The sequence below is a fragment of the Xenopus tropicalis genome, chromosome 2 (genome assembly GCF_000004195.4).
Source record: "Xenopus tropicalis strain Nigerian chromosome 2, UCB_Xtro_10.0, whole genome shotgun sequence".
Lineage (NCBI taxonomy): Eukaryota > Metazoa > Chordata > Amphibia > Anura > Pipidae > Xenopus > Xenopus tropicalis.
Genome location: NC_030678.2, coordinates 103732251 through 103744413, shown reverse-complemented (window position 1 = coordinate 103744413; position 12163 = coordinate 103732251). Strand labels below are relative to the sequence as shown.

At 36.5% G+C, this 12163-nt stretch overlaps 1 protein-coding gene across 1 annotated transcript; it reads right to left on the bottom strand.

The window, feature by feature from the left end:
* Positions 1–9982, bottom strand: LOC116408860 (T-cell receptor-associated transmembrane adapter 1). Its single transcript, XM_031896985.1, has 6 exons — positions 9757–9982; positions 7910–8011; positions 5189–5225; positions 3544–3605; positions 1811–1878; positions 1–1441 (listed from the first exon to the last, which is right to left on the bottom strand). Exons 1-6 carry the CDS (start codon positions 9761–9763, stop codon positions 1154–1156), a joined length of 564 nt encoding a protein of 187 aa, XP_031752845.1. The 5' UTR covers positions 9764–9982; the 3' UTR covers positions 1–1153.
* Between the last annotated feature and the right edge of the window lie 2181 nt (positions 9983–12163).

Sequence of the window (12163 nt, the reverse complement as noted above, 5' to 3'; positions counted from 1 at the left end):
TTTTTTTTTTCTCCCTATGTATTCTATGTATATGTTCCTGTGTTGTGTCATTAAACTTTTGCCTGTTACTATATAAATACAAATGATGTTAATGATTATTTTGTGCATGATGCAGAACAATTTTTTTGACATTAGAAATTGGCACTCTTGTATTTACTGAAACTTAGGGATGGATTTATCATCCTTCTGTAAATTTTATCAAGCAGTAATGACAGAGGCAGGCCACCTCACCTGTCTACCCCTAGTTTCAGCCCTGCGTAATGATAGTACTCACTCTGTAAAATATTACTAAGGGTTTTGGATTTAAACACCCATATGCAGAGAAGAATATGGATTTGGATGGGTATTAGTGCACAGTGCTGCTGCAGAGCTGCACAGTGCACTAATACCCCACAGAAATTGTATGCGTTCAACTGCATAAAGCAGGGGCAGCAGGGAAGTGACTAGAATCACTGAGGGGTGCCTAACAACTGGGCACCCTTTAATGATTTCACCTTTTTTGCTCTTTTAATCTAAAACCAGATTGAACTGATGGAAATCCTTCTGAATTCCCCTGGTTGATCTGTTATTGCTTGTTTTAATATAACGGTGTACACATAACTACAACAACAAAGTGTGCTGCGTTCTGTTCCTGACATTTCACATTGCAGTCAAGAAGCATACCACCTTATTGAGTGATAACCGACACCTTGCTGCCTAATGTGAATTCCTAATATATACAGTCTGCAGACATTTTTATATATATATATATATATATATATATATATATATATATATATATACATATACACTCTTTTAGCATATGGAATTTTGAAATAGTTAACAAATATACATTTCTACTCTTTAATACACAAATCCCCATGTGTAATAAAATGCACTAAGTTTGCTTAGGAGCAGTAGCCCATAGCTAATATAACATTTGCTTTTAAACAGGTGACCAGTAAATTCTACCTACTGATTGGTTACTACAAGTTACTGCTCCTCGGCAAACTTAGTGCCTTATATTACATATGGGGGTATGTGTAAACCACTGTTAACAAAAAAAATAATCAAATAATTGCCAAATATGTCAACTCTATAAATATACTGTAGTTTGAAGCACAAAATATCACACTAAAGTTCTTTTCAGGTATTCCAGATGTTCTTGGACCATTCATGTTCCCTCAGAGGGCATGTTGTTTCTGGATTTCTGGATTATGTGATAAAGTCTCTTTGGGTCATCATGAATTAGATCCTTCTCAGCATTGCTTTCAGCTGTTAGTTGCTCACTGTTAAGGTATATGCTGGATTCAGATAAAATATTTCCATTCTCCATTGGTGTTTCGTCATCCATGCAACCTTGAAGATCTGTCTGATTCGCTTTCTTTTTTTTCCTTGGCTTTTTAGGGCTGAGGTCCAGTGCTGCATAGCACATTTGCTCCTCTGGTTCTGCCTGTATTAGCTAACAACCAGATAAAAAGTGTTTAATTTTTCCTTATGTGTATAACAGTGGAAAAGATCTGGCTAGGAATTTTATGAATAAAGGAAGAGTTAGATGTCATAGGTAATATACCCTAAGACATGTGGCTTGCATGTTCCCTTGTATCATCTAGCCAACTAGTGGATGTGGAATGCTACACCATGTTTTACTTCCTGCGACACATTGCCCAATATTCTGGGAAACAAGAAGGCAACGGTCACAGAATTACTGTCAAAACAATCCATGAGAAATGAGCCCTGATGATTCTTGTTATACGTAACAACAAGTAAATTTATGGAAATCATTACCCAGCCTTGCATTTACCATGCCCAGCATGTTTGAAAGACTCACCTGAACTCCTTCTCTGTTACTTGAGTGGGGAGCAGTCATCTGCTCATAGCAACTGTCATCTATATGTTCTGTAAAACATAGAAGTTAAAAACAAAATATATAATAGGATGGTATTTTTGTATGAGGATGTTCTAGTATCAGGTTATTGCTTTTTATTGCACAAAATCCTTTTGTACTTGTTAGGCATTCCCCAGTGATTATACTAGCTTACCTAATGCTCTGGGCTTGTGCTGTAAGCAGAAAACTGCATCGGCCAGGGTACATTGTGATCTTCCTTTTTTCTCACCTGGTGCGCATTCACTGGCCCGGGACAATAGGAGAAGATCACAATATGGTGCTCATACAGAAGTACTCCTGCCCAGTGCAGTTTTCTAATAACAAGAGCATTGGGCCGGAGTATCAGATAAGGTATTGTAATTTTATAGAATATACTTCCTGAACACTAGTAAATAGTACTGTGTTGTTCTGTGCAGAGCATATTAGTCACAGAAGTGACTTAGTAAGTGTCTTACAGATGTGCTTATGTACTGCTTGTGGTTACAGATCCATGTTATTAGCAGTTATTTGGCACAACGTTTAATTACATTTACAGAAAAGGTTTGTCTATGTAGGTTTTTATGCAAAAATGTAAAGATAAATGGAATTGGTTTACAAAAAAATAGAACCTAAGCTCCAATGTACAACCTATCAAAGGACCTGCTACAAGTGGGAGATTAATTGCTTATTGTACTAAATCATGATGGTTTTACTGGTACATTTTAAAACTTGGAAATCCAACTTGCAGGGACTTGTCACCCAGAAATAGAGATGATAAAGTTTGTCTTGACAACAACTTTCACAAAGTGCTGCTTGCTATGATCACAGATTCCAAAAAAATAACGTTTTTAAGTTATTTACCTGCAACTCTATGGGGCATATCTACTGTAGTGTGTAAGTCAACATCACCAGTGTATAATAAATATGCCCCTAAGCCTATTTTGCAATGAAAAGGAGTTCAAAAGTAGCTTTATTATTATAAATACTGCAGAAAATATGTCTTCTTGGTAAACTTTGCTAATATTGCAACAAAAACAGCTGTTTCAAGAAGTAAAAGAAAATGTTTTGAAGGAAGTTTAGTAGATATGCTGGTCAAAGGACAATTCATATGGTGACACTCAGTATGTCAGGTTTTGTCTAGATCAAGCTTCATGTCCAATCATTAACCCATGTATTGGCCCCAAAGAAGGCAGTTACCAAGTATAATAGGCATGGTTTAACTAAATTGCTTTTGCAACAACATCATTTTATGAGCCAGGAGAGGTGTCACCAGTACCTGTTTCTGGGTGAAATCCAAAAGAGAGGATTATTGCCCTATTTGGCCACTCAGTGAGCCCAATTTAGTTTAGCAAGTTGCATTAATAACAACTGGATAGTAATAGGGCCTATACATAGTGACCGGAAAAAGAACACATCAATATCTGATGCTGTCCTCATGATGGGATTTTCAAACCTGCCGAATCAATATCTGGCTGATCTCAGTCAGGTATCAGTTGGGGCTGGTTGTTGTTTCATCTTACACAAGGGCCAAAAAGCTTGGATTTGGCAGCTAATATTAGATTTGTATGACCACATTAAGTTGCAAGAGTCACAGACATATGTAGAAATTTTATTCTACACACAGATGCAAAGAAGGACTACTGCCTTAATGTTGAAGGGAAAAGAAAGCAAAACAAAAATAAATACAGTTTACTTACCGAGCATTGGTTGGTTCAAGTTGCCATAAATAGGGTTGGATTCGATATACTGTGGTTCATACCTGCAGCACACACAAAACATAAAACGTAATTAAAAGGCACATTATCTCCGCAACAGAACAGTCAAAGAATCAGTGAGAAATTACAATTAGAAAGCATTTGCTGCTTGTCAAGAATCCTGTGGATGCCAAGTTCTATCTGATCCCGTGACCTGTACCTTGACTTCACCCTTACAATTATCATTGTAGGTACTTGCCCAGTGTTCAGTGCTAAATGTTAAATGCTGATCCAAATCATGTCAACACATGCACAAATATATGTATTTATATATACAGGTATGGGATCCCTTATCCGGAAACCCATTATCCAGAAAGCTCCAAATTACGGAATGCCCGTCTCCCATAGACTCCATTATAAGCAAATAATTCTAATTTTTAAAAATGATTTCCTTTTTCTCTGTAATAATAAAACAGTACCTTGTACTTGATCCCAACTAAGATATAATTAATACTTACTGGTGGCGAAACCATCCAACTGGGTTTATTTAATGTTTAAATGATTTTTAGCTTAAGTAATGGAGATCCAAACCGCAGAAAGATTCCTTATCTGGAAAACTCCAGGTCCCGAGCATTCTGGATAATAGGTCCCATACCTGTATATGTGTGTATATATATATATATATATACATATATATATATTTTTTTTTTGTTAATATTTTAAGGCCATATAATTAATTGTATGCCAATGTGCACAGAGTATATATATACATATATATATATATATAGTAGAAAGAGTGCCGCACACACAGGGACTTGATACAAAAGAAAAAGTGGTTTTATTGAAAAAATTTCAACGTTTCGAGCACAATCTGTGCTCTTCCTCAGGGTTTGTCCCTGAGGAAGAGCACAGATTGTGCTCGAAACGTTGGAATTTTTTCAATAAAACCACTTTTTCTTTTGTATCAAGTCCCTGTGTGTGCGGCACTCTTTCTACTATATTTTTGTTTTTTGACCTGCACCAAGGGCATTTGGACTTGTATAGGGTGTGCTCCTCCCTGTATACTATATATATATATATATATATATATATATATATATATATATATATATATATACACACCTATATGACAAGGCTGTCACCCTGTGAGTAACTGACTAATAAACAGTTTCAGTATATGTTTATGAAAAATGTGTTATATCCAAATTTTAAAGGGGTCTTAAAATGATTATCCTGGAAGGCCCAGTAATTTCTAGTTTTGGCATTGGGTAGACATATGCACGCCAATCCTTTTATGTCCATTCATGTAACTCTGCATCCAGAACCACTAGTATATGCTCGTAGTGCATCTTGCAGTGAAACATGACTGAATATATGGATTTAGCAATTAAATTAAGGTATCACTTATCCTGCCTTTGCCTTTAGTATCTCATGTATGCTAAGGGAGGTTGCAACACATTGCCTGAAGCCTTTACAAAAAATCTGTGTGATGTATCCTTAACCACCCCTGACCCAAACACTGCTCAAAACACTTTTTTAGCTGTTCTCTTGGGATGGCAAAAGAAGCCGGATTTTCTGTACCCATTTAGTCTAATAATCATTGCTATACTACCAGAAGTAAAACAAAAAGTATAAATGAATAACATACCCTATGGCACCTTCACTGTAATAGAAAACGTTCTTAGCTGTAAAAAAACATAGAAAATATGATTTTGTTAATAACTTTTGTAAAGAGAGCAGGAGGCAGTAGGGCAAATGATATTGCAGGTCAAATGCAGCATGGACAGTGGGGAGCCTTATATACACAAACACTGAAGGCTTTGAATACTGTACATTGAATGTGTGCCTGTATCTTAATCAATACCCCCCATGAAACTATTTTAACATGAAACAAAAAATGCAATAATCTTGGCTGAAATGTAGAAAATTCTCACTCATAGTGCAATATGGCTATATAAACCAGAAAAGAAGCTTTGAATGCCAAAACTAAGGATGAGATGGATGGCCAGCTTGTCACAGGATAGGATGAAAGATTGATATGATATATAGGTATAAAATCCTCAAAAGCATTTTCCTCTTCTAAAAGATTTGTACAACTTTGAAATCAGGAATGTCAGAAACACCCAGGATGTACTCAAGATGAATGTTAGAACACGCAATACTGGTTCCATATTCACCACACTCAAGTTTTTGAAACAACATGAACATTTGAAAATTCTTTTTTTAATAAATCTGCTTCTGTCTTACACAGTCGGTTATGATAGATCCTTTTCAACTGACCTCAACTTGTTACAGCTCATAAAGTCTCTATAACATTGTGTCAATAACACAGAATGACATATTTATTATTATTTCATCTACATAGTAGTAAATGATTTATTTTTTTGTTCAATTGAGATTTATGAATCAACAATCGAATGATAATAAATATACTCCCAATAGTAAGAAACAGCTCATTGACTGGTATATGTACATCAGTGGTGGCCTAATTCTTTATTATCTGTTCCAAATACACACCTCCTTTATGCAGGTTTGTAGAAATGCGTTTTGCAAAATGCGCACACTGTCTAATGCAGACTATTGCATTATGAAAATTCTGTTCTTTTTTCAGTTTTTATTAGATTCTACAACACCCTTTACGTTCATCTGGCCAAATATTAATAATAATACACACAATTAATAAAAGCCCAATATGTGACATACTATATAATAATATTACTGTATATACTGTATAATAGGGTAATGTAATATTGGGAGCAAAGTTGCTACACTTCTTATAACCTATAGCAACCAATCAAAGTAACATTTTCCAGTCACCTTTTTAAAAGCAAGATCTTATTGGTTGCCATGAGTTGCTGCTCCTGGACAAACTTTGTTCTTTTTATTACATATGGACAGGGCCGCCATCAGAAATCACGGGGCCCCTCACAATAAAGTTTTCTGGGCCCACACCCCCAATGGCCCCTCCCCCAGTGACCCCTCCCATCAATACAAAGGACATAAAACTTTGGTAGCCAGGGCCCCCCTAAAACATTGGTGTCCAGGAGTTACGTTTTTCATTGGTGCCAGGGCACGTACCCCCTAAATCATTGCTAGCCAGCCTAGGGCCCCCTAAAACTTTGGTAGCCAGGGCCCCCCTAAACAGGCCCCCCCAAAGCATCCTCCAGCTTCCCCCAGGCCCCCCAAAGCATCCTCCAGCTTCACCGAGGGCCCCCTCCAAAGCATCCTCCAGCTTCCCCCAGGGCCCCCCCCAAAGCATTCTCCAGCTTCCCCCAGGCCCCCCCAAAGCATCCTCCAGCTTCCCCCAGGGCCCCCCCAAAGCATTCTTCAGCTTCCCCCAGGCCCCCCCCAAAGCATCCTCCAGCTTCCCCCAGGGTCCCCCCCAAAGCATCCTCCAGCTTCCCCCAGGGCCCACAAGCATCTGCCAGTTCCCACCTTCCCTCCCCCCTGCTGCCGTGGTGTCCTCCGCTATGTGCCGCGGCTCCCCGCTACTTCTGCGCTTTTGTAAGGTTGCGCCCGTGCGTACTGACGTCACACGCACGGGCGCAACCTTATAAAAGCGCAGAAGTAGTGGCACATAGCGGAGGATGCCACCGCAGCCGGAGGAACAGGGCCCGGACTTGATTAAAGGGGGCCTGAGCTAAGAAAACTTTAGCATGGCCGGGCCCCCTTTAAAGCTAAAAACGTCCGGGCCCGAGACGATTGTCCCCCCTGTACCCCCATGATGGCAGCCCTGCATATGGAAGTAACAGTCTACTACAGGCCTGTTAAGCAGGAAGCACTGAGCTAGATGTAGGCATCCAAGTGTTTTGTTTCATCCACCCCCAAGCCCTAATGTACAAAATTATCTCATTCTAAAATGATCAAGTCCAAGAACATGTTGCTAGGATAACTGTTCCTATACATAGAAAACAATGGGAAGAATTGCTCTATGGACACAAAATTTTTATGACTAGCCATTAATAAGAATTACTTGAATATTTAGGGGCAGATTTACTAAAATATTTCTCTTCTTTTTTATTTTCAAATTCAAATAAATTCGAATGCCTGGCATTTACTAAAAAATCTGAAATGAAAAAGTCTGTGTGGAAATAGTCACGAAAATTCTGAATATTTTGGCTTGCAAATTTGAATTGTTGCACAAAAATCCAAAAACTCTGAAGCTAAAGAAAGAATCTTTAGGTAAGGGAAGAGACATCTGCCAGTGACTTCTACATGATCTTGGCTAGTTTTATCTAGTAAATTTTTAGATTTTTAGCCATTTGGACGCATAGTAAATGTTGGGAAAATGGTGACAGTTAGTAAATTACCCCCTTAATTTATATAGAAATCACACGATCTAAAGAAGTTTTTAAAGTATGGTCCTTACCTTTCTTATCTTTGACCACAAAGTATACAATGTTAATAGTCAGCGAAATGACAAACGCCATGCACATGATTACTAGTGGCACTATGAATGGCTGGCAATCTCCTTGAAACAGAAAAAAACAAAAACAATACTGTTATTTATTTCTACACATTTCCTCTAAATGTCAGTACTATACATATAACAGCACTATTTTGATCTAAATATGATTATAATGTGTGACATTTGGGTGGTATTATAAAGCAATGGAAAGAAAGCCAATTTCTAATATGCTTTGATGATACAATCTAATACCCAAAGAAAACCCTTTGGGTTTCAAAGAGAAAAAAAAAAAAAGGCAAATAGCAAGCAGCACAATTCATAAGACAATATGGTGTTTTAAGCACTATTTTAGCCATTTGCACAGAACTATTGGAAAGGGATACATGCCTATTCTTTATACCAGAGAAATATATAAAAAACCCAAAAACTCAAATGTAGAACTTTGCAGTGAAACACAATTCTAAACTTCTTTGAAATAATATAATATTAATAATATTATACTAGTTTTTTAATTAATTCATTAATGATTTATTCCGATAGAATTTAAGTTTAAATGTATATGCTTCATCTAAACTGGCCTTAATTTATATATGAATAAACTTTGTTCATGTTGAACTTTGTTAACGTCATCTGGGCTAAATACATAAATCAAAGGAAGAAACCATGTGAGAAGAATACAGATGCGTAGGAGTAATGCAACCGTGAGCAAATAAATAGTGGTATCCAAACGTTATACATATATACTGGACTTCAACCTTATCTAAAAATATTTTCTAAATGCGGTAATAATTGCATGCGGTAAGTGTGATCTTTATTTAGATGTTTTCTTTCAAACCTTGGTTGGCCTCTACGGTAATGACTAAACATAATGTGGCAAACAATAAATGCAGAAAGATGTATATGTCAGCCTGCAGTACATTTGAGTTAGCTGGCATTATTTGTCATGTATGCAATAAATAATGCTTTTCAGTTTGGTTTTGTGATTATTTTATTTTACAGTATAAAATGTAATGTAAAAAAATGCAATATTGTATTCTCTCTTAATGCCATGATATCTGCATTTTAAACCTATTCCCATCATCAAGGAATTATTTTGGTATCGCTTTAGTCTTCATTTGTATTTTACTTACAAGAATAATGGAACGCCAAAGTTATACAGTAAATAAAAGTAGAAATTTGATCAAGAACCCCCCCTCATAATAAATATGCATCTATCTATCACTTATCTGTTTGTCTGTATGTACATCCATCTATGTGTCAGTCTATCTGCACACAATTATTTTCTTAACTGAGCCTTCTGAGTGTGGTACTTTGTTGTTATATTTTAAAGTATAAGGCTGATGGCAGTCATTCTCCATTGTCTTATTTCAGCCAGCAGTAAAACTAAAACTTTCCAAGCACTTTTGGAGTGAAAATGTTCTAGCAAGCAAAAGTCAGGCATTTTACATTAAAGTGCAAGCAGGTGGCAATGGTGATAAATAAAATTATACCTGTGGACAATACATTCCATAATCATAACAGCTATTCATAGTTCATGCAATAGTAGTAAAAATATATATCAAACACCATTTTACAACATGAGCATAATTAGTTTAGTCCCAGCCCCTTCTCCCTTGCATTGGACAATTCTCATATTTTATCTATGTGCCTTGGTGCGTTAGCATGCATAATACATAGAACCCTAACTGTGTTACAAGATTATCTAATCTAAAATTCCACCAGAATAAAATAAAAATAAATCAACATTTCCAGTGAGTGCACAAAACAGAAGCATGAAATCATCACAAAGTTAATTTGTAAGTGCTTACCAGACATAATATCTTTTCAGATTGTTTTCCGCCCCTGTGCAATGTAAGTTTTTCTTCTTTATTACACAAAAGCTTTTCTTCAAGCTCTCATGGTAGATTCCAGTTTTGAAGTTTACCTTGCATGATTCTCTTTTTAAACAGGAAATGAGGTGCACAGTAGACAGCAAATGAACCTACCCATATGTATTGTCTCTACTGCCTTGGTTATGCTTTGTGTGCAGAGAAGATTTTATAGTAAACCTCAGGCTAGAGATAAATCTAGAATTCATTTATCCCGCCCCCCCTCCCCGAAACACTTATCCTAATGTTATTTTACACGTTTTATTCGCCTTTTATAAAATGGCACAAATCTACACTTGTCTTGGAACAACTTAAGAGATGACCTTCTTAAATCAGTTACTAATTGGGCATCTCATCTAGAAAACAACCTAATCTTATATATTTACCAGTACCTTTTCTAGGAAATGGTAAAATCACTTTAAGAAACAGCATCGAAAAAACCTATTTGGAAACCAAAGCCTTAGATTTGTCGTGTATGGAATCCGTTAACAATCCGGAAAACAATTATCCAGAAAGTTCATAATTGCGGAAAGGCCATCTTCCATAGACTCCATTATAAGAAAATAATTCTAGTACCTTGTGCTTTATTTCAACTAAGATATAATGACTCCTTATTTGAGGCAAAACAATTCTGTTGGGTTTAAATCATGTTTAAATTATCCAAATCCCTTATCCGGAAAGCCCCGGGTCGGGAGGATTCTGGATCCTCTGGATCCCAAGTATCCACTATGGTCACTATGGTTAATTCACACAAGAAAAAACAGTTGCTTGTTTTAAGTTTATGGGGAGCTTGGTGTGTTAGAAAATGTACATTGACAAATGACAATTTTAAAAATTAAGTTATATTTCCATAATCTAAATGAAGACGTTATTAAAGTACAGTTAATCTAAGCAATGCAATACATGTAATAAAATGTTAGTGGTGCAGGAAGAGTTCAGATAAAATGTAAAAGATATAATGGAAGAAATTAATTGTAGTTTGTAAGAGCACTAATGTATATCTACCAGCATGGTTCTGTGCCACATGATGTATTGGGAGCACAAGGAAGAAAGCTTATCTGAGGTGCCTTATTTTTTTTTAATTGTTTTACTTTTAAAACACAATGGTAGGAGCAGAGAAACGATGTCCATAACTAGGGTAAACCAGCTGGAGGTTTGGTTTTGTGCCTGTGAAAAGAAAAAGACACCCAACCACAAGAATTCTTTAAGTTGATAGACTGTACAAAATAGAACAGGAAACGAGAGAGTGAGGAGGGGAAAAAAAACTTTTAGAAAAAATGTAAATGGAGCTATAATGATAAGGTAGAGAGAGAAACAACTAGAAAACCCTTAAGGAATGAGAATAGTAGGAAATGTATAAGTGAAATGATAATGAAGCCTTGGGGAAGTTAAGCTAAACAAAAAATCTGTACATCATTTTTGTGTGTTTTTAATATGCAAGGCTGCTATACAACCAAAGCTGTATCTGCAGTCCCCATGGACCCACAGTCACCAGAGAGGAATCTGGATTTTAAAAACAATTTCTTTATAACTTCCATACATTCAGAAAATCAGGCCCTATGCTATTAGAAACTACATTCTTCTCAACTCAGCAGCTTTTGGCCTTAATATGCAGATGCTGCCAGCTAATCATTAATGGTTTTTGACCTTCTTGTTAAGTGGCGGCTGTCTGCTTTCCTATTAAAAGGGAAACTAGAAGTTGGAGCTTTCAAGCTGGAATGTCAAATGAGCAGCGATGCAAGGTAAACGCAGTACACCAAAGTATACATTGAAATTCATAGACTGTTGCCTTCTGTTAACCATGCTAACTAGGAGCAGGCATGAGAACCAAATAGGAGCAGGGAAGGCAAAACATGTGGTGGACAAGAAAAAATGAAAAAACTGAAAAGCAGAAAGTAGGAGGTGTTGGGGTTGAACTTAGGGTTAGAGTGAATGGATAGATCCATATTCTGAATCATACTTACAATTTAAACATGTTATGCAAGCAAGGATAGTAGAACTGCAGGAAATAACAATGTACAAGTTCTGTTTTTAAATATGATTCTGATTTAAACACATCAGAAAATTGCAAAGACCCAAAGAACCACAGACCGTAAATCTTCTGTAGATATTTGTAAGGAGTGTTCATATTCATTTCTGCATGATGCCTGGTTCTTAGCTTTCTTCAGTGGGTGGTTTATAAATAATCATATATTTTAAATTGTAATCTAAAATAAATAAAGGCAAGATCTTAATAGAGGCCTACAAACATTGCAATATTGCTTGTGTTTCCAATTATAGTTGGAGGAAGTGGCTTTTTCTAGAACAGTAGGTCAGATTTTGACATTTTGAGAAAGATAAAGAGCTA